The following is a 24,012-nucleotide window of genomic DNA, read 5'->3' as shown; positions in this document are numbered from 1 at the left end:
ATGGCCATTTTGGTGAAGGGGCGGGGCTTTGGGAGGCAAAAAATACTGTAGTCAATGTATAAGACGCACCCAGATTTTCAGCCTCTTTTGAGGCAAAAAGGTGCATCTTATACTCCAAAAATACAGTAATCAGTGGAACAGCTTGCCTCCAGAAGTTGTGAATGCCCCAACACTGGAAGTCTTTAAGATGTTAGATAGCCATTTGCATAGGGTTGTATAGGGTTTCCTGCCTAGGCAGGGGGGTGGACTAGAAGACCTCCAAGGTCCCTTCCAGTATTGTATTGTATTGTATTAAATAAATCAGTGTGTTGTCGGTTGTGGAAAGCATACTACAGGAGATGTACTAGTTTCATCTGATGGAAGCTTAAATAGTATAGAAAGTTACCGTAGATAGTTATATAGGAAGGTATAATTAGGTTTATATGTGATGAGGTTTGATGTTAGTAACCTTTTAAATCCTATATATTTTCTCTCTTCAATAGTTATATAGATGTTTTTGCATGATGTCAACATAAATGTTAATATCATTCTACAAAGTAGTAACTTAGTATTTTTAACTTGGTAACTTAGAATTTAGTAACTTAACTTTGGGGTTGTTTTGCTTGGGAAAATTTATTCATTTCAGAGGCAAGACTTGCTTAGCAAAGTTTCCTGTAAGATCAGATAATTATAACTAATTTGGTGGATGCCTCTACCAAGATAATGTCTCTTACTGCAGATATATTTCTGCAAATTCATTTTAATACAGTCTGTTAGAATGTGGTTATATACATCTGTTCTTTCCATGATTCAATTCTTATTCTGATAGTCAGTGTTCATTTTGTAGAGCAGATGTCTTTTCATGCAATAATGGTGATGTTAAATAAGATTTCCATTTGTGTGATTGTTCCCCAAAATGCATAACGTGATAAATATAATACCCTGTGAAGATTTTTCCTAACATAGTAGGAACTTTGGTAACTTTTACTTTTTTACAGCGATAGGATTGAAATTTGTTGATCTCATATGCAGGTGATACAGATGAGAATTTTGGATCAAGATTTGCTTCCACAGATTCCCAATTATCTGAGAGATAATTGTCAGAGAAATTTCCATAGCATGGAGAAAAAGTGATATTTGGGTCATTCTATGGCTCAGTTTTATTTTTATTTATTAAATATATATGCCACCCATCTCTCCTTTTCCAAAGAAACTAAATGGCTTACAATGCTGTTGTAAATCGTAATTATAGAATCATTACGAATTAAAAACTAAAAATGTGGAGCACAAACGGTATAGTGGGCTCTTGTCTATTACTCCAACCAGCCACTTCCAGCACAGCATGCCCCCATTGGGGTGCTAATCAATTGGCAGAGCCAGATTGTAAGGCCCTTCCAGAAAGCTAAAAAGGTGGAGGTGGATTTCTGCAGGAGTTAACTGCAGAAAAAAATCTAAATCCTGCTAGCTGAAATTTCTTGACTGACAAGGTCTGCAGCAGACTCTTTCTACCAGAGTGAAGTCAGCCAATTCTCTTGGCGCAAGATGGTTCCTCACATAAGCAAACCAGCAATCAATGCAGCTTGCCTAACAGCAGTTTTACATGCACCACCCTAGAGGCCTCCTAAACTGTCTGTTCCACTGCAATCTGTATCAATTGTAGCTTCTGAATACTTCATTTTTTAATCACCTATTTTAAAAAAGTAACTTCAGTAATAGTAAATACTTAAACATACAGTGCTCTTCAATTTTGATATTGTTCTAAAAAAGCTCATTGGAGTGTTGCAATGAATTGAACAACTTAAAACTATAAAAGTATGATCTTAACAAATATCAATTTCTAGCACATTTTTCAAATTAAATATTTCCCAATTTTATTAACAATCTAGTTTCCATTGCCTAAGAGCAGAGTACAGATGAGAAAGTCATTCAAACCCAACTGATGTTAATTTTTTAAATCTTGTAACGAAATTGTATTATGTTTGCCTTTTGTCAGCTTTAAAGACGAAGTTTTCCAACTTAATTCTCATCAGTATTTAATAATGCAGGTGTACAAAATAAGTCATTTAAACATTGTTTGGGTATGCAGGAAAATTGAACAAGGCAACTGGTTTAATCCATTTCAGGAAACAACTATGTTTACAAACTACTGATGTGTTTACCCAACAAATTATATAAATATCAAATAATATAATAGCTTACTTTTACTTGATTACAGTTAACATAAATAATTTACAAATTATTAAGAGATTTTGATGAACTACTAGAATATATTTTCTTTTTGAACCATAAATATAATGTAAATAATAACATGATAGGTCAATAGTGGGCTAGATAAATTAAAATTAGATTTTAGATTCAGCTAAATGGAGTTGGTATAGATAAATAAAAATCTGGTTTTGGGAATAAAGTTCAGCCTGTTTTGGATAAATCTTACACCTATGAAAGCAATTCCATAATATGGGAGTGCCTTTTGAATGATCCAGCTATCTCTGGATTCACAGATAGCATGGATTTTTACACAATTAAGATAGAAGTGCCAATAGTAACCTTTCTTAGTCAGATTTGGTGAGTTATCCACACCTTGTTTCTTTCGGGATTTTCTATTGCAACACTATATATAGGATGTCATTGTAAAGCTTCTATAATCTGCAGTTAACACAAAAGATGATTGCTAAGCTACCAACCAGTGCGAAGTATAAGAATCAATTGGTTGCTTTCCCAAAAGATCTATATTGGTTGTCAGCTGCTTATTTGATATAATTAGTATCTGCTTATCTGGCATGAACTTACTTAGGAGATCAGAGAGCTCTTGGACATACAACATAGGCAACAATGCATTTTGGGAAATTGGTAATTTCCTTCATGGTATCCTCCTATGCAAACTAGTCTGGTTCAGTGTTTTTCTTTACAGCAGACTTGGGAACATTTACATCAGGCAATGTTAGAGTGGCCTACAGATCCTTTCCTATTACTCTTTGGGTTTTTGAAACCTCTTCAAGTATTGTGCATCTTGTTCTCAGAATGTTCTTGTTTTGTTCATAGAGCTTCTGTCCAATATGCTGATACTGAATTTTTAAGCTCTTGATGTACCTGAAGAATTGTAATGGAAGATTAAAAAATAATGCAAGCCTAATTGATTCATTTTAAAAATTGCAGTAACATTTCTTATCCAGTCCTGGATTGTTCTGTTGCAAACCTTAGCTGCAAGCCATTGGGAGAATGATACCTTTGGTTGATCAGCTTCCAAAAAAATGCAAACTTCCTTTCCAAAGACTTTTGAACAAACAACTATCACAGGAAAAGAGAAGAGGTGTTACATATTGGTATTTGATTAAATAGCGGAAAACGGGGAATAAAAATAAATGGATTAAATTTCCCAGTGAAGCTTTCATTGAATGGATATTTTTATAGCAAACATGAATTTAACTATATCTTTGGCAAAGTTTTCCCCACCTAAAGTAGATAAATTTCTGAATATGTTTGGTAAAAGATCCTATGTTAAAATGTATCAACAATTTTTCTGCAAGATAAAAGTATCTGCATTGGAAATTATACTAGTTTTATTTATTTATTCCTAAAGCTATCCCCATCTATTTCAAATTTTCCATGATTTGAATATGAAGGTTTTGCCTGGTTGTAACTTTATCCACACATATTCAACTTTGATAGAGCTTTAAGTTTTGCAATGATTTTCTTGGCCTGCTGAACATGGGCAGGAATGTTGTTCTATTACTGAATTCTGTATAGAAACACTTCTCTGGTATTATACACACTTTACTGATTTATTAAAAAGCAGAAATATGGAATGGAAATTTGAAACGTATGATGGTAGAAATGTTAAAGCATAACAAAAAACAAGAAAATCAAGTGTCTGTAGTGATGTGCACAAAAGAGATCTATTTAAATGAAAAGAAAAGCAGTAGTATTCTACCACAATGTAGTACGTGTGGAAGAGACATTATTTTCTTGTTCTTTCTTTCCCCTAGCTTTTCTTAGTTAAATCCATATGTATAAAAATGTTTTTGGGATGAACAGTGATACTGACCACCATTAATGAAGGAGGCAGGTCCATTTTATCTATGGTTTCTCTATAGTTTATAGTATATAGAGCTACTGTGTTGTGACAAAATAGCAAAAGAATTGGTGGCTGAAAGTCTACAAAGATTTTGTAATAAACATTTTTGTAAAGCAGATTCTATTTCATTCAATAAAATAACTAAGGTTTCTGAATTGTCTGCTATGGTTTTCTCATTTAAGGCAAATTCTACATTACAGCATGGTGTAGATGAAAGTACTCCAAATATACTAATACAAAAAACTTAGATATGGTATTGAGTTGGTATAATTAGAAAAGCAAAAAGTTGACATTTCTCCATGTTTGAATTTGGGAGGTTATTTTGACAGCACAGATTGGGGATTTTAATAACAGACAGACTAACAGAATTGGAAGGGACCTTGGAAGTCTTCCAGTTCAACCTCTTGCTCAGGCAGGAGACCCTATATCATTTCAGACAAATGGTTGTCCAATCTCTTCTTAAAAACCTCCAGTGTTGGAGTAACCACAACTTCTGGAGGCGAGTTGTTCCACTTGTTATTTGTTCTCACTGTCAGGAAATTCCTCCTTAGTTCTAGGTTGTTTCTCTCTTTGATTAGTTTTCTTCATCCGTTTCTTCTGGTCCTGCTTTCAGGTGCTTTGGAAAATAGGTGCACCCCCTCTTCTTTGGGGCAGCCCTTCAAATATTGGAAGACTGCTATCATGTCACCCCCAAGTCCTTTTCCTTAAACTAGACATACCCAATTCCTGCAACCATTGTTGTTGTTCGCTGTTTAATGACCCTGTAATTCCTTGTGGGGTAACTGAACGGAGCTGAGTGTTTACTGGTCGGATGCCCTTCCTGTTGCCAATGCAGAGTTGTTGCAGCACATATATTCTCATTGTGCCCAGAGAGAGAAATATTGGAACACTGCTATCATGTCTCCCCTAGTCCTTCTTTTCATTAAACTAGACATAGCCAGTTCCTGCAACCGTTCTTTGTATGTTTTAGCCTCCAGTCCCCTAATCGTTCTTGTTGCTCTTCTCTGCACTCTTTCCAGAGTCTCAACATCTTTTTTGAATACTTATTTTGTATAATGCTAATTCAAAACTTGTTTATCTAGAAGATAATTTCAATATTGCATAGTTTTTGCTACAATGCATATTATGACAGGTTGTTGCAATTAAACAAAGGGTGTGATAATTTAAAAAATAACAGTGGATACTAAATATATCTTAATTATGGCATGACTATTAAATGATTGTACATTTGTATTTTTAAGAATATAACTTCCTGTATCCAAGATTGTGTGTGTGTGTGTGTGTGTGTGTGTGTGTGTGTGTATGTGTTTGAATTTTAACATCTAATTGTTCCACAGTGGTTTGCCATTATGGCTAGATTGCAGGATACTGTTAGACCTGCCCCAGTCTGATCTTTTAGGGAACTAAAACTCTTGACTCCATTTGAAATGAAAAGGCACTTTTACTAAGAGATGCTGATTGCAGAAGAGTCAAGTGGGATATAAAATTCCCACGTGCCAATACAGAGCTAAAACCCCTGGTTTCGTTAGGCCCTCCCAAAATGGTCTGACTGAGTGTAGCCAATCAAGCACCGCTATGATGTTATGGGAAACTTTGAGCTGGTGTAATTCCACACTCAAAGCAAACGGCCTTGAAGATGCCAGTTCTCCAGCATGAATTGGATTCCAAATGGCTCTGTTCTTTCTTAGCTGTTAATTTTCTGATGTCCTTGATATGATCTCTATCTTTTCGGTCAGTGGGTTTTTGAAGTGCTTTGCATTAAGTGGTTGAAATTTCTCAGCTCCATTAAGTTGCCATTGTGGATGATGATCATCCACCTCACTATAGTTTCTTCCAGGGCTATGGTGACATGAGCTGCCCTCTATAGCTATTTCAGGACCATATTTCTGCATGTAAGTCTAGACGTGGGGTAGGAAAAACCCCTTTGCTGGGGATCACTATCAAATTTCAAATCCAGTGGTGGGGTACCAAAGGGGCTCCACACTGGGTGACCCTTCCAGGTGTTGAGGCTGCTGCAGCCATTGCAGACATGGGTCTGCCTCTGGCATTGTCCACTGTGGTGTATGCAGTCACCCCATTGATCACTGATCCAAGGGCAGTTGATCGTCTGGTTGGGGGGCTCAGGCAAGGCTTCGCTTGCCTTGAGGTTTTCAAAAGCTCCCCACATAAATTTGATGGCTTGTTCCATCATCCAATCCAATGCTCTCCACCCATCTCCTTCCTCTGCCATGAAGGTATATAGCAAATTGCCCATTTGTTTCCCCCTCTTTCCCATTGATGACAGAATGCCAGTAAGGCACCAAGCACTAATCTTCTGCTAATCCCTGGTTATATCACTTTTAGTGGGAATGATATGATTTAGACTTTCATCCCAGTTTTTTGTGAGCAAATTTTTTCTTTAGAAAATAACTTACTAATGAATACAATAAATAAAATCAGCAAATTAACACAATTTCCATTTTAGATAAAATATGAGGTGGTTTTCTGTTGTAACTTTTCATTCTTGTTATCTTATTTATAAATTAAATACCTTTTTTGAAATATATTCTGATAAACATTAAACTATTAACAGTTATAGTACTTACTAGTTACTGCTAAATATTTACTTGTTTACATTTTTTCTAATAGTATAACGAAGACAGCTTACAAGTTTATGGAAAGATGGTTAGATCACGGTCAAGATCACCACGATGGAAACGAAGGTAAATGGTCATGTTTTTCTATTGCTCATACAGGTTATCCTTAATTTACTAGAAGGCAGCAGCACTAAATGATTACCTGAGAAATATACTTAATTATTGGAATTATATTTGGAAGTAAATGTACTCAGGATTTTAGAATGAGAGATCCTCTTATCTGTAAGAATGGAATATAATCTGTCATAACATTATTTACATTTTGGAATGTAGCCTGTGATGGAACAGAAAAGTAGTTTCTGCAGCACTTAAAATTTGCTGCATTTCATATGAATAATTTCCAGAAGCAATTAGTCTGTATAATGGGAATTATCTACATGAGGAACCTGTTCCAGTTTTGCTTCATTTTCCCTCAGTTTAACCAACAAAAAAAGTGAATGTGCAAATATATTTTTTTTAAATTCAACATGCAAAATGTGATAAGCTCCTATTGGTAACTTAGAACAATATTATGCTACTTTGTCAGACTTCCAAACCTACTGACATAATGTATATTGCAATAATTGAATTGAATTCTGTATTTATGTGTTTTCATGTAGATCTTTATCACCAGTCTTCAGACAAAGGCATTATCACATTGATTATGACTCTGAATATAAGATTTTCCAAAAAGACTCAAAGAAACTTATATCTTGGAGAATGGAAGAGGCAAAACATGGGCAAACCAATCCCAGATATATACCACATGAAACTAACTATCATCGACTTCATGAATCCAGGTCATATTCCCCTTCTCTGAAAAGAAACCCTTCAGAAGACATTGATAATCATAAATCTTTTAGAACATATTCACCTGAAAGAAATGAAAGTATCAGAAGAAACCAATTTAGTTCCAGATATTCAGAAATGTCTCACAAAGACCACCATCAGTCATTTTATCCATCTAAAGTACATGTCAGAGAAATGCATGAAGATACTCGAGCTGTTGGAAACACAAAAGAAATGAAGACGTATCATAGGCCATTAAAGACTTTATGTAAGTTTGAAGGGAAGTGGAATGAAAATGACTTGAGGCACCACCAATTGCAAGAAGACGAATATGTTCTGTCATCTCGAAGATTTTCTAATGAATGCACGCCAAGGAGTTCTTCCAAGAAGAGGTAGAGAAATTGTCCAGTTTTAATTATTTTTTTAATGGTGTAAAGCCTCAGGTGAAAACGATTTTCCCTAATAGTTCAAGATTTCTGGCCAGAAAATTATTTTCTCTAACAATAAAAATATAGTTTAATTGTGGGCTACTGGTGTTAGAGGAATATTATTTCTTTTATATTAATCCTGTTGGTGACTAGCATATTCAAGATCATAATTTCCCCTCTTTTGGTGGCTTGAGGGATTACGGGGTGACACATTCTACATAACAGCTGAGTTTACCAACATTCTGCATACATACATTCTCATTTTCTTCCTTACTGCAAGTATAAACTACTTTATATCAACACAGGTATCCTGACCGTGATTACAGAGAATATGGGCCCAGCTCTAAAAAGGTGAATGAAATGGAGAGGTATGATAGAGAAACAACAAGCAGTTCCAAATGGAAGCAAAACTATTCTTCTTCCAATCAGAAAAAGGAAGAACAAAGAAATCTTGAAGATCAATGGCATACTGAAATTGAATACAGTAATAATTGTGATGCTAAGGTTACATATGAGTATTCTCATAAACGTCATAGACATCCAGATGGAGAAAAATATTCCTCTGATGAAAAAGCAGAGAAATATGTCAAGTTGGACAAAGAGAAATACAGCTACTGTAAAGGAGTTTGGAATAGTAAATATTCAGATCCTTATAGCAGTGACAGGGCAAGCCGAATGGGACAGCCTCACACTGAAGTGGCAGTGAAATATAATTCAGGGAAAGGCCATAATTCATGTGTGAAATCCTTAGATCAAAATGAAAAAGAACGAATACCGAAAGATGTGGATTTTAGGGGAAGAACAGATTTTTCCAGCAACTACCAGCGTGATACTGGTAGTTCAGATGTCCATGCTAGGAAAGAGAAACTCACTGTCAAAGTGGATATGAAGAAAACAATACATAAATACAGGTAATGTCTCTTAATTATATTTTATTTATTTTATTTTTAAAAAAAATAAAGAAACATAATCATTTTGATAATTTAGGTCAGTACAGTAGTACTTCGGTACTCATTGTTAATTAGTTCCAGGAGGTAGAATGAGTACCAAAAACTATGAATACCAAGCAAGTGTTTTCTATGAGGAATAATGCATGGGTGTCAAAGTCAAAGCCCACAGGCCAGATCTGGCCCTCAATGTGTTTAGATCTAGCCCGCAGGGTTGCCCTGGAAATGATGAGGGACTGGGGCCCACCCACCCGAAATAGGCCAGGCATTTCCCCTGGGTTTGGGCACAGGAGGTGGCGAGTGTGTGGGGACTGGTGGTGCCCAGTAGCAGCTGCAGTTCGTTGGCCCTTCAGTCACATTGGCTGGCAGTCTCCCAACTGGGCTGCATGGATCAAGATTGTGATTGGTTCTGCACCTCTTCCCTCCCTGGCCAAGTTGGGGGACTGTCTCCAAAAGATTGTGGGCGAGGCAAGGGAGCCAGGGAGGGTGGGCAAGGCGAGTAGCCTGTTCCAGGATCTGCTGGGGGAGAAGTGCTTGGGCAGGCTGACTGCCACATGAGCCTCACTCAGTGTCACCTTGTGGGATGTAGCCAGCCAAGTAGGCCGGACTGGGCAGCAGTGGCAGAGCTGGAAGGTGGCAGGGAGGTTGTTCTTGGGAAGAGTGGACTGGCCTTGCCAGGCCCTGGGAAGCTTCACAGATTTCTTTCCTAGGTTGCAATGCATCGGGCTGGGAAGAAACAGCACCAGCTCTGCATTTGGCTTCCTGCATTTCAGGGGGGTGAGAAGCAGCGGCAGTGGCAAGTTGAAAGGGGGGAAGGGCAGGAGGGAAGTGAGTCTCCTCAAGGGAGGTGTCAAATATCCACTTTTTGCCTGCATCTTCGGAGTTTTTAATGCAGATGCATATTTGAACTCTCAACTTCTCCTTCCCATAATCTCAAAGAATGCCCCGGCTTTCCTTATCCTCCATTAGTCGCTCCCCAATCTTTTTCTGACCCAGCACACTGAACCAAGGGTGGCGGTCCTTCTGCCTGGCAGCTGCTTGCCAAGAGGTCAGTGGAAGGGCAGCCTTCCCACCAAGACCCCTTTCTGTTTCTGCCTTTGTCGAGTTTTGAGTTTAATAAAATTTGTATGCCGCCCACTCCCATTGGGACTCTGGGCGGCTCACAACAAGACAAAAAACATTTAAAATTTAAAAATAGAAAATACAATATTAAAATTCCACATCATCCATTCCATCTAAGCGGTGCTGGATATCAATCAACAGCCCCAGGCCTGCCAGAGCAGCCAGGTCTTGACAGCTTTACGGAAGGCCGGGAGAGTGGTAAGGGTCTGGATCTCTATGGGTAGATCGTTCCACAGGGCCGGTGCAGCAACGGAGAAGGCCCTCCCCGGGGGGCCGTCAGCCGACATTGTCCGGTTGACGGCACCCGGAGGAGACCCAACCTGTGCGATCTTGTTGTCGTTGGGAGGTAAGTGGCAGGAGGCGGTCTCTCAGGTAGCCAGGTCCTAAACCATGTAGGGCTTTAAAAGTAACAACTAGCACCTTGAAGGGCGTCCGGAGACCAATGGGGAGCCAGTGCAGCTCGCGGAGGATAGGTGTAACATGGGTGTATCTAGATACACCCCATATCGCTCGCGCGGCTGCGTTCTGAACCAGCTGTAGTCTTTGAACACTTCAGGGGCAGCCCCATGTAGAGCGCGTTAACAGTAATCCGGTCTTGAGGTGACGAGGGCATGAGTGACTATTCGAAGTGCCTCCCGGTCCAGGTAGGGCCGCAACTGGTGCAACAGACGAACCTGGGCAAAAGCCCCCTGGTCTCAGCCGACAGATGGTGCTCTAACGTCAGCTGTGGATCCAGGAGGACACCCAAATTGCAGGCCCTTTCTGAGGGGTGTATAATTTCACCCCCCAAGGCTAAGAGGTCGAATGTCTGGACTAACCTTGGGAGGCAACATCAATAGCCACTCGGTCTTGTCTGGATTGAGTGCAAGCTTGTTCGCTCCCATCCAGACCCTGACAGCCTCCAGGCACTGGCACATCACTTCCACTGCTTCGCTGAGTTGGCACGGGGCGGACAGATACAATTGAGTATTGTCAACTGTTCGTTGGGTTGATGCTCAGGGGCTCTCACCCCCCCCCCAGTCCATCTTCTCCTTATTTGGAGGTTGTAAGAGTGGGAGTTGTTGGAGAAGGCTCAGCCCTTCTCTCCCCTAACAGTAGACAGCAACATCTGGAGAAGGTGAGGTTTTGTCTGCCCTGTGAACAAATATAAAATATGAGCCATATTCAGGTGGGCCAAAACCTCCCTGTTTAGGTTGAGGTAGAGACTCTCCTTGTTTCATAGTATCAGGGAAATGTCAAAAAGGAGCAGGAAGACACCAATCCCCGAGACAACCACACACTATACTCTGTTACCATGCCTGGTTAGTCAGGCAATGTCATTCAGGTGATCACCCAGTGTCACACCCAGTGTAAGGAGGTTGTGAGGGTCCGGATGGAGAAGAAGCAATTCCCCACCACTTGGAAGGCTAGGAACAGGATGGGGTCAGGATATTTGCAGGATCCACTCTCTCTGAGAGCACCTGTCTGTCTCCATATAGGGGAGATGCCTCCATGTCCTCTCCTTCCAATATTGTCATCCACTGAGATCATGCTCCCTTCTCCATAGCACTCCCACCATTATTAAAATGGTTCCATCATGGAATTCAGCAGCGCCCACTCCCCCTATTGCTGAGATCTGGGCCCTTTATCTTTACTTGCATTTACTGGATAAGTATCACAGGTGCTTCATCACTGGAGGTTTTTAAGAAATGGCTAGGCAGCCACCTATCTGATATTGTATTGACAAATCTCTGGAGAGGAGGAGGGAGTGACAGGGTGCTGTGTGAGGGAAGGCTGCCCCAACAAGCCAGCATCCTTAGCACATATGATTGGAAATGGAGAATTCCCTTTCGAGAAGGACAATTCTCCCTCGTGCAGGACAGGGGATCGCTGCTCTTCTGCCACCTCCTCTTGCTCTCCAGAGATCTGTCAAAGCATAAGTTGGACTCAGAGGAAACTGCTTCCTGCAAACTTTCTCCTCCATGCTTCCACATGCAGCAGTGTTGTCCTCCGCCTCCTGCTTTGCTGGGAGGGGGGCACCAGACAGGGAAAAGCCATTGATGTCTGGGATTGGAAGAAGAACGTCTCCTTTGGCATGCTGTGCACATGCACACACGCCCCATCCCAAGTTTGGAAACTTTTATCCACATCTGAGCTTACAAACTGCCAATCGTGCTTGGGCTTGGGGAGAAGGCCCTCTCCTGCCTCTGGATAAAAGTCCCCAAACTTGGAATATGGTGTATGTGTGTGCCTGCTCGCACTGGCAACAGTTTGGGGAGGCGAGCTTGTGGGGCACTGAATTGTCCCCATGTTGACTTAGCTGGTGTGACTTGTTCTGTCCCGACTCAACCATGTCCAGTGAACTGCGTTGAGCCGGCCATGCTCACCCAAGCATGGCTACCTAGTTGCGGCAAGCCAGCTACTGGCTCTTTGAGAGCAACCATAATACTGATTCAGCCCTCAGTGAAATTGAGTTTGACAATTCTGATGTAGTGAGTCACAAGGCAGCCACACCAACTAGTTCTAGTTTGTGCATTGAGTACCAAACAAATAATGAGTACTGGAGCAAAATGTTCAGGTCAAAATGTGTAGTGTACCAAATTTGATGAGTTTCAAAACAGTTGAGTACCAAGGTACTACCGTACTGTTGAGTTCAGTGACCAGGATTCAGAGAATTGCATCTGGGCCCTTGCTCCATTGTCTCACCACCTTCCTGAAAATCCAAATATCATGCGACATTTCTTCCCTTTATCTCCATGAATACTCCAATGCAAGGGGCTGCAATTAAAATGAGAAAAAAGGAAAATAAACCTGCTTTGCCTAGTGCATCCTGAAATGTTTGTTTGAAAGTAATTTTGAATAATCACTTAAAAGAAGAAAAATGTCATATAATTATAATTTGCTTGAATAAACTTGGCTTTTAATGGTTTATATTGTGAAACTGAATCATGTCTGTAATCAGTTTATGTAATCAAGGTTGGATGACAAATGTTTTCCTAATTTGTATAATTTCAGAGACTGATTTGTGGTTGCTTTAAGCATGTTTTAAACTTGTATGTTAAGATATGCCTTTATAATGTAGTATTCCTCACTCAAATCTTGTATATTATTAGATGAAGAGTGTGGAATCTATTGCTCTTTAAATATATTGATCCTGAGCAGTACTAGCTTACAGGATAAATGTGAAGAGATACTGAAAGTTGTAATTGATCACAGGTTTTCAATCTCTATATGCTGCCTTTTCATTCTATATTTTGGGGAGGAAGTCTCTCGCAGCTATACCTTAGAGAAAAACTATCCCTCTATATTTTTTGTTTATTTATAACAATTTTTATCATATTTAATCTCTGGAGTTAGGCAGCAGCTAACTCCAGAGTTATAAATTGCATAGGCAGGAAATGCTGGCAGTTGAATAGGCAGTTGCCTATTGAAAGGATAAGATAATTATAGTGATGCTTAAAACAAATCATATTTAGGTCATATTTATGCAACTATTGAAAATTCAAAAGAATACACAAATGTTTAAGCACTACTGTACAAAGATTGAACTTTCTCAGTATATCATTCATTATATAAAAGAAAGATGACAAAGCTCAAAGGATGTAGATCTTGAAATTAAAGAGAACAGATTTTGAGAAATTTAGACAAATCTAGAAAAGAATGATGGTTTTAGGTTATAGCTAAGTGTCATGTGATTAGTCTTTCCATCCATTTATAATTTTAGAACTCCACTTACAAGTCTACATCAATATTCATAGCCCAACCCTGTGCCAGGTTCCATTTCCATTAATAACTGGGAATAGTGGAATTTCAATTTAGCATTCATTGAATTGTGGTTGTACTGGGCAGAGCTATGGATAGTCTATATATCTATATACTAATTAACTTGCTCTGGGTAACCTAAATTGTTAGCTACTATTAACTTTTTTTCTGATTTAAATATTACTTTTTGTTTATAAATGATTTAGAGAATTTCATATATCCAATTCTTCATCAGTTGATGTATTTCAGAATATAACATTTTTTCTTTAGTATAAGATTGCAGTAGAGCCAGTGTCTAAGGAAGCTGCAATGATTTTCTGTATCTGTTCACAGGCTTTTTCTGCCCAAAAATACTGCTGCAGAACAGCTAACCAAATTTAAATTTCTGCCTAAAGCATGGTTTAAATAGCACCCTTTCCCCAGTCCTTTCCTTCATTTATTTCTCAATGATATCTGAGAAAAAAGTTTTTTTCTCCTCTCTTCTCTTCCTGTTGGTGCTAGAGCTAGCAATTGAGAAACCATTGAAGGCCTATTATCTGGAAGAGGAAGTTTTTGTAGTCATGTATAATTTTCATGGATTTTTATCGTACAGAAAGTATACTTTTCCTTAAGTTGAGTTAAGATTTGTTACATCTTGGTTGTTTTCATTGCAATAACACGTAAATGGTTAGCAAACAATGTTCAGCATTTTGCTGATTTGAAAGTTCACTGTATGTTTTATGATGCATTATTTTCTAGATTTGCTCTATAAGTGAAAAGATGACTTTCTGTAGCATGTTTTTAAAAGCATAACAGAAACTCAAAAATGAAATTTTAGTTAGGTACTTTGTAAGTCTTATACTGTGGTCTTGCATCTGAAGAAACTATAGGATAATGACAATGCAGTACAAGAATAATCATGTGTCAGCTGCCATCTTCACTGCTACGCTGCTTGGTGACAGACTGCCATGAACTGTGGGAAGGAGAGGGGGAATGCTTAGCAAACAGAAAGTAGAAACTGTACTTTATTAAGAGGCTGCTTCAAGGTTATCAAACTGGAAGAATGAGAGAGCTGCATACTGCATTTGAACTGACCATTATGAAAACATCTTGCATGAACTTGATTGGTGGGCAATAAGAGACAGTAAAGGGGGTGGGTGGGTGGGTGAGAAGAACTCAGGGATTAACTGCTATTTGATATGAATTGAAAGTAGGATTAGGTGTCATAAGTACACAAATGTTCTAAATATTACATTATATTGAATTATCAATATCCCTACCTGTCTCCATCTTTGTATGTGGATTAGTCTTCATTTTCCTTTTTAAATCTCTGTTGCTATTTTATTCAAATACTTTAAATGTTATTTTAACAGAGAATATTTTTTAAACTTTCCTAAATTTATTCCAGGGGAGCTTCTGATCGTATCACGGAAAGGCAGACATCATGTGACCTAGTAGCTGTGGGTAAAAAACCTGAAAGTTTTCATCCTGTATTTGAACATATAAAATCTGTGACACAGAAGGTAGAACAAAACCCATCAAAAGAATTTGCTCAGGAAATCATCACAATTATCCACCAAGTTAAAGGTGGTTACAGAAAGTGAAAAACATCCTGTTTTTTGTGGTATCATCACTGTCTAGTAATGAAAATATTTTGTATGTCATTAACCAAGGTAATCCAAGACATGTGAAATGCTGCAGCTGTTGTATAAAGTAGTATGAGATTACTACCCAAAAATTCAAGAAAGATTTCACTTTTTAAATTAGAGGTGGTGGGATTTTTTAAAACAATTGAAGTTCAGATATGATGGCTTTGTATGTGTGTGTGTGTATAAATACTTTAAAAAACACTGTTGAGTACTAATGGGCACAGAAGACATACACACACACTTTTAATTTGAGATAATTTTAACTGAAGTGTATATCAATTTGATCTTTCTGCACTTTGATCTGGCTGCCTAAGTAGTAAAGGTTATATGGACCCCTTGAAATGAAAGGATTATTAAGTAGATTTTAAAGGCTATATTGAAATAAAATACGAGTTTGCTGTACACTACCATTACAAATTTATTAAGGAATATGTGGCTTTAAAAATTACAAGGGTTAAGATATTACAATCTTCAGGGTGGAGATTTCATTTGCTAACGGTATTACTGCTTGTAGAATTACCTTTTTTTCTTCTTCATTGTCTTCACAGCAAATTATTTTAAATCTTCTGACCTAACTTTAAATGAGCGCTTCTCAAAAATACAAGACATATCAGGGAAAAATGAAGTTAAACGGCATTTGGATCCAGAGATTCACAGGTAAGGTAAATTTATTCAACCCATAAAATTCATTTTGGTTGACTAAGCAATAAACAATTCTGCAAACCTAAGATATTTCCAGCACGTGGTATCTGCCTTTTCCACTAAGAACATTTCTTGGCTCATTTTCTGGCTCTTCCTAATTATTTCTATAATCTAGTTATATCCAACCCTTTCTATTCATGTTCAGAATGGTCTAAAATGCATTCCTGCACCATGACCAACATGGACCCTGAGATTTTTTTTAAAAGTAGACCCATAGGAGGTTGCATTATTTAAATATATTTTGTGTAATTTATTATCTGTTGTAGTTAATCTTTTTTTATTTTCTTGGTCATTAGGAGGATTGATATGTCTCTGGCAGAACTTCAGAACAAACGAGCTAATTCATGTGAGTCTGGACAGGTATGTATATTTATCTTCTAATGAAAACATATATTTTCAGCAATAAATAAACTGTCTTATTTTAATGATTTCATAATATGTTTATTTGTTCAGCATGTAACCCTATCTTACTGAAACAATGCTGTAACTTTATTGTTTATTGAATTGCATTTCTTATTCCAATTGCTTCCCAAGAACTGAAATGGATGTATGTAATTCTGTTTTCAAACATGTGAGGTAGATTTGGCTGAGAATTTCACCAAATTTGATTTTAATAGTTGAATGAGAATTTTTTTACCGCAGTAACTCTAATTTGTAAGTTGTAATAGAGCACTGTTAGGGGTCCCATTGCATAGTTGCATTGTTAATTTCAGTGTAATTATTATGATAATTCTTGTTTTTGTGTTTTTATGGTTTTAATTATTGTAATATTGTTTGTTGCTCAGAGTTAATAGGATTGAGATGGATGACTATAGAAATTGAATAAATAAATATTCATTTCAATGTAACACTTTATGCTTTATTTGCTTTATTTTATTCTAAATAATTAGAATTTATTCTAATTCTACTGGTCTTATACTAAAGTTAGGTGAGAATAAAAAAAATAATAATAATTCAGTAATCCATTTCTTTTATTTTTAGAATGTTGTGAGAGTTCTAGAGGACCCAAATGATTTAAGACATGACATAGAGAGGCGAAGAAAACAGAGACTGAAGAATGAAGATGAAAATATATTTTACATTAATATCCCACAAAGGTAGATGATCTCAAGAGAAATAATAGTTGTTAGATAGCCACACTATTACATTCTAATGCTATTTTTATGATGTGTATCTTGAAGTTATGGCTTGAGTAACTTTTTCTTTCTTTTCCTTTGCAGTTTTTAGTGAAGTATCATAATCCACATAAAAATTTATAGTATTCCTTTGGTTTCTATCATATTGCTAGAAGATAGATTTAAATTAATTTTAATCTTAATATCAGTGTTTTATTATTCTTTTCCTTCCTCTGATACTCTTACTGTAATAAATTATAATAGCATGATATAGTTTGGACTATGGGCGACAACTGAACTATTTTGGTTGTAAGAAATCTGATCTGCTATATTGAAAATTGAGGAAGAAAATGCATTCAGATTAATGGTGTACAAAATTATGTACTTATTCTTTTCTTTTATATATGGTTTGAAATGGTCATTTCCCACCTGCATAGACAGATGATTTTTTTTTATTTTGGCGGCATGAATATACTTTGAAACAATGGCCACAGAGTAGAACCCATCATGTTGTTCCGATTTAGGCTTTTTCCAAAGACAATGCTGATTTATTTTCGATACTCCTATGCCTCTGTGAAAAAACACTTTCTGTGTCCCAGCTCTTCAAAACTAGTTCATTTTTTATTAGACATTTTTTCTTTCACCTTTCAGCAGATACATGGTTTTATTTAGATCTCAACCATATAATAATGTGAATGCAAGCCACTGAGATAGGATACTGTCTTAAATCCATCTAAACTTTTTCTCTTCATTTACCAAAACAAAGATTTGTGATAATTTGCTTTAGTTGAGATGAAAATGTTGTAAATTTCTATTTGCAGGTAACCCTCAAGTTATGAATGGAATAGAGCCCGCCCATTCCATTCATAATCTGAGGATTCATGGGAGTGAATCTTGTACCTTGAATGAGATCACTCCTTCCTTGCACCCACCCACTAATCGAATGCAAGGCTTGTTAAGTGCACATGAGGTATTTCAGGGTGTGGAAAGCCATGGGGGGAATACCGATGGAACAGGCCACCCAAGATCACCCAAGGCCTCCCCGACCCACTGAAACACCTCATGCTCCCCAAATTGCCCCCCCCAACCTGCCATGCCAGGTTACCTACCTTATGAAGATCTAGCAAGCAGTGTCCTCTCCAGCCTTGTGCATCCCTCCAATGCTCCGTTCAGCCCTTTGCAGGCTTCCTCCAGCCTGGTGCATGCTGAAATGGAGCCTCTAGGGGCCAGATCCGAGCCTCTGGGGGCCAGATCCTAGCCTCCAGGGCCCTGATCTAGCCCTCTGCAGGCCTCCCCTGGCCTGTTGCAGGCTGAAATGGAGCCTCCGGAGGTTGGAACCGAGGCGAACAACTTCTGTGGTGCTGCAAGATTTATAGTTTCAGGCCTTGTTCGGAAATACTAGGGGGTGCTGATCGCATAACTTTGAACGTTTGCTAAGGGAATGTTCGTAACCCAGGGATTACCTGTAGTATCACATTTATAAATTGTTGTTTCCCCCTTCTGAAACTTCTGTAGCTCCATTATATCCTCTTTGGGTGTGATACCAAACTGCACACAACAGCCCGTAATAACGTAATAACACCATAAGGGCATTACGGTATTGGCATCTCAACTTTCAATACTGCTCCTTATTATCCCTAAAATGCTGTTGGTCTGTTTTACAGCAAATCTTCAACACCTTCAATGAGCTGTTTTACCATTACACCCAAGATCTATCGCCTCATTACAGGTAATCCTGTATCACCACAATCGCGACCAAAATTTTGGTTGCTAAGTGACCACTTTGCTTAGCAATGGCAATCCAGGCAGTTGTCATTGATAAGTGAATGTTCCGATCTTAGGTGAGGCAACTTCATGCTAGCTTCCCACAATTAGGTCAGTGGGAAAGCTGGCAAGAAGTTGCAGACCTCAGGCCCTACTGGCTGGGGGAGAAAGCAACAGTGTGACTGGGGGTGTTGCAGAGAGTGCGTGAGGGCACTTAGAATTGTTTGGATTTGCAGCTCCAAAGTCAAGAGATTCTCAAGTCTTTCCATCCTGACATTGAAAATCCTCCATGGCTGATAATTCTACTTGGATTTTGCCATGGGATGTTTTCAGCCCAGCTTCCAGAGTAGAAAGGACTTCCTCTTGTTTCTGGGATCTGGCTGAAAAAGTTCCATTCCAAAATCCAAGCAGGTATCTGTGTAGAAATCAAAGCGTACATGCAGAAATCTGCTGCACAAATACAAGTTGTTGCTGCATGCCATGAGTATGCTGAAAGGCCCATGCTGAAATCCAAGCCTCAATGCAGAAATCCAAACCTCTGCTCCCCCCCACTCTTGTCTCTGGAATTTGGCCAAAAAAGCTCCAGGTCAAGAGAGTCCTCTGGATTCTAGGGACTGACTGAAAATATTCCATGCCAAAATCATGTTTGGATTTTGGCATGGATCTTTTTCAGCCAGCTACCAGAGATGAGAGAAAATTTGCAGAAGGCAACAGTGGTTTGTGACTTCCCTGCTGGCTTCTCCATTGACTTTGGGGAAGCTGGCAAGGAAAATTGCAAATGGAAATCACATGATTGTAGGGTACTTGGCAACTAATCGTAAGGGCAAATAAGATTGCCAAGTCCCAAGTTGCAATCATGCAACCACAGGAGTGATGCAATAGCATTACTGGACATATCGTATTTTTCAGACTATATGATGCACTGGAATATAAGACAAACCTAGATTTCGAAGAGGAAAACAGGGCAAAAAAGGTTTTTGGCCTCCACACATCCGGTTTTTGCCCTCCCCGGCCCTCAGGAGCACTCTACAGGCCTCCCAAACCCTTCATGCATCCAAGTTTTGCAAAAAACGGGCCCGTTTTTGATGAAAACTGGATGCATGGGGGGGGGGGTTCGGGAGGTCAAAAACATGGCCATTTGGGGCAAAAACGGGACGCGTAGAAGTTTTGGGAGGTCTGCAGAGTGCTCCTGGGAGCCAGGGAGGGAAAATAAGATGGGCAAATAAGTCTATAAGATGCACAGACGTTTCCAACCACTTTTGTGCGGGTGGGGGTGGGGGAGTGCATCTTGTAATCCGAAAAATACAGTAAATCCTTTCATTGAGCAACATTATAACTTTGAATGGTAGCTAAACGAATGGTCATAAGTCAAGGACTACTTATAGTCATTGTTACAACTAATCTCATGCATTTATATTAGTTTGAATTTTTTACATCAGTGCGCATAACTACATTGAATGATATCCTGCACTTTGACACCTATTTCTCTAATGTCCGGAAATCCCTTTGGAGCTTTTTAAGTCCCTTATTGTTTTAATGACTCTTCACGGTTTAGGGTCATCAAGAAACGTGGCCATTCTACTTTTCATGCCTGAATCCAGTCAATTTATAGTATGTTAAAAAGCATCAGCTAGACATAATTCTGGGGGACTATATCCCTATTTTGTGAAAAATGTTAACCAGTCATTCAAATACCCTTGGCAAGTATGTTTCATATATGTGTATCTCTTTTAGTTTTTGGCTTTACTACATTGCTACCATCTTTCAGATGCATAATTTGCCATCCATTATCTTTATTCCGTAGTTTAATTTTATAACACCATAAGAAAATATAGCTTTTTTTCAGTCATAATAGTAGCAAAGTTCTATCTGGCAAACTATTCTGGGTGATGAATGATCATGTAGACTCTGGCTCTTTGCTAGACTATGAGTCATTCTTGGCTTTCTGTATTTGTCATCCACACTCAGGCCAGAGCATTCACTATTTAAATAATTTTATTACAGATTCAGAGTTTCCAGAACCAAGCCATCTAGTTTTAAATTGTTGAATTCAGGGTATCCTTCAGTATAAAATAATACTAGGAGGAATACAATCATTCCATGCCTGTTTGACAGATGCTATATTATTTGTCAAGCAGATCCAGAGCTACCTTTTTTTAGAATTGTTAGTTATTACGTTGTTAGGTATTATTATTGCTGCTGCACCTGAATTTTAACATTGGCCTCCACTGCTTTTCACTGTAAAAATTTGCCATGTCATGCTACTAGAATGCAGGTAAATTTATCAATCATTGGTTTCCTGAAATATAGTTTTATTTCATTTTACTTAGTAAATTTAAGATTATTACCTTATTCATTGTCTTATATTTTTATTCACAAATTCTGAACAAAATTGGTTCGATAAAGTGGCTGTCATAAAAATTGGTACTTTGAGTGTGTAAAAAAATGCCCCATTATTTTTACAAGATGAATTGCCCAAACTGTTGAATTCATATCCATTTAATTTATCTATTTATGAGGCCATAGAAAAAGATTACTGATGGCTGCTTTCCTATTTCAGTTCCTTTCCAAATTAGAAGATCATCCAAAACCGTTTCTTGTTTAATTTGATATTTTGCCAGGAGTTTTGGCATTCATGTTATTTTTAAATAATTATAATGTATCTTTAAATCATTAATATCTTAGATTATATTTATGAAATGTTTGGTTCAGGCTTGATCATGAACAGGATTGGTCTAATTGAGTTGTCTGAATTTGTCTAAAATGATTGGATTAATTTCATATGGATAAAGATGTACTATGATGTCTTAGTATGCAATAATAATTTGATATAGAAAAATGATAAAATACTAATCTTCTAAAACAGATTATTTTAGAGTGCTACATTTAACACTGTAAACTGAAATTTCAGAACAAATAAAGATTAGTGTAGTTCTTTGCGCAAATACCGTATTTTTTGGACTATAAGATGCACCGGACTATAAAACACACTTAAAGTTACAGGTGGAAAACAAGAAAAAAGTAGTTTTTGGCCTCCACGTGTCGCATTTTTGCTGTCCCTGGCCCCCAAAAGCACTCTGCAGTGCTCTGAACAGCCTGTTTTTGCCCAAAACGTGCCCTCCCAAGCCCTCCACACGTTGCGTTTTCACCCTCCCAAACCCCCAGAAGTGCTCTGCAGTGCTCCGCCTGGCCTATTTTTGCCAAAAATGAGCCTGTTTTTGCCAAAAACACACCCATTTTTGGTCCCATTTTTGGCCTGTAGAGTGCTTTTGGTTCCGTTTTTGGCCTGAAGGGTGCTTCTGGGGGCCTGGGAGGGCAAAGACATGATGCACAGAGGGCTTGAGAGCTCCTAAAACAATTCTGGTTTTGGCAAAAACAGGACATGCAGAGCACTACAGAGTAGTTCTAGGGGTTGGGGAAGATGAAAACGTGACGGGTGGAGGGTGATGAGTGGAGGGTTGAGGAGGCAAAAAATACCCATACATGGTCTATAAGACGCATCTAAATGTTCACCCACTTTTTAGTGGGGGAGGTGCATCTTATACTCCAAAAATACAGTACTTAACGGTGCTTGCACATAGTAATGTACTGTCTCAATATATGGAATATTGCACAAGTAAGAATACTTTATGATTAACACATTTGTTAGACATATCAGTTGACTGTTGAATTTATGACAGGTTTCATAAATTATGTTTGATTAAAATTGTACATTACTGGCATAATTTAAATAAATTTATTTAAATTAATAAACACTGAAATATTTTGTTGTTTAGGAATGCACAAAATAGGAGCTTTGTAAAGCTTCGGAATGCTCAAACATACAAATACCAGAAATCACCAAGATTCCCAAGTCAGCCTTTCAGAAAATTTATTAAGAAACCATACATGGTAAGTTATTAGGAAAGTTAGTTGTGTACAATGTTTTCACAATTCCATTTAGTTTGACAGAGTTTTCATTGTGATGTTTTTGTTGTGGCTTTGTTTGCTATTATACACTGCCCAGATTCCTATAATCTTGGGCAGATTATAAATACAATTCATATTTTTCCCCATTTTTTTGTAGGATAATGTGTGAACAGCTCAAAAATAGGTAAAAAATATGTACTTGACAAAATTTTATACAGAAAATACAGATTTAGGTTCATTACATATCTTTCCTTCTGGGGGGGGGGGAAACCCCACTTCAAATTGTGTTATACGTTTTGAAATAATTCAGACCCTAAATAGAGTTGTTACAGAGTAAATTGGATTAGACTATAGATTTTATTATTTTTAATTTCAAACAGAACTTAATAAAGCAGAAAAGCATAATATCATTTGTAATTGAAGAATCTGTAGACATATACTGTGTGCACAATTATTAGGCAAGTTGTGTTTGAGAGGATTAATTTTATTATTGGTGAACCTTTTTCCCTCGAGTGCCAAAAGCGTGTGTGTGCTATTGCATGCATGTGCATGCCCACACCCATAATTAAATGCCTCCTCCCCGCTGTCTCCTGCACATGTGTGCATGGCTTTCTTGGAGCCTGGGGAGGGTGAAAACGCCCACCCCCCCAGGTCCTCCGGAGGCCGGAAATGGCCCATTTTCTGACTTCTGATAGATCTGTTTTTCACCCTCCCAAAGCTTCAGGAGGCTTTCCTAAAGCCTGGGGAAAGCGAAAAATGGCCCAATGGGCCCACCGGAAGTTCATTGCTTGCAAATGGGACTCTTTGAAATGGACCTAATTGCTTAGACTCTCTGTCATTTATCTGTCCAGGCAGAAAGTGTTTGGTAACTCCATCCAACCGAAACTGTTTGGGCGCCTATGGGGCGCTTGGGTATGGAGCAAATTGCTCTGTTTCCAAGACCCCCATAGGCTCCCAGGTCTCCCACACTTTTCTCCCAGAGGGAGATGAAGCTTCGTCTACTTGCTAATGGGATGCTTTGAGAGGGAGCAATTAGGCGACCCAATGCACCACCCACTCTGTCTCACTGTCTCTCGGTTTGCCCGCAGCTATGCTGGGGAGGCACCCACACAAGGCATCAGGATCGCCTGCCTCCCCTGTGCCTCTGCCTCCGCTTGCTGCCGATGCCTGCACACGAGCCTCTGGTGAGCCAGGCACC

At 38.5% G+C, this 24,012-nt stretch overlaps 1 protein-coding gene across 3 annotated transcripts in view; it reads left to right on the top strand.

Moving 5' to 3' along the window:
• The window catches only part of BCLAF3 (BCLAF1 and THRAP3 family member 3), a 40,592-nt gene that overhangs the window by 3,338 nt on the left and 13,242 nt on the right, over positions 1-24,012 (top strand). For all 3 annotated transcript variants that reach the window (XM_087726423.1, XM_014054680.2, XM_087726424.1), the window contains exons 2-9: positions 6,683-6,756; positions 7,290-7,850; positions 8,192-8,797; positions 15,084-15,262; positions 15,873-15,981; positions 16,323-16,386; positions 17,008-17,123; positions 22,682-22,796. In XM_087726423.1, coding sequence (XP_087582549.1) covers positions 6,716-6,756; positions 7,290-7,850; positions 8,192-8,797; positions 15,084-15,262; positions 15,873-15,981; positions 16,323-16,386; positions 17,008-17,123; positions 22,682-22,796 — 1,791 coding nt within the window. In that variant the 5' untranslated portion in view covers positions 6,683-6,715. The remainder of the gene's footprint in view (positions 1-6,682; positions 6,757-7,289; positions 7,851-8,191; positions 8,798-15,083; positions 15,263-15,872; positions 15,982-16,322; positions 16,387-17,007; positions 17,124-22,681; positions 22,797-24,012) is intronic.

The sequence above is a fragment of the Thamnophis sirtalis genome, unplaced genomic scaffold, assembly GCF_051295495.1.
Source record: "Thamnophis sirtalis isolate CommonGarterSnake01/CBP01778 unplaced genomic scaffold, rThaSir2_p1.2 scaffold_12, whole genome shotgun sequence".
Classification (NCBI taxonomy): domain Eukaryota; kingdom Metazoa; phylum Chordata; class Lepidosauria; order Squamata; family Natricidae; genus Thamnophis; species Thamnophis sirtalis.
Note: the sequence above shows the minus strand (reverse complement) of the source record. Positions and strands in the feature narration are given on the sequence as shown.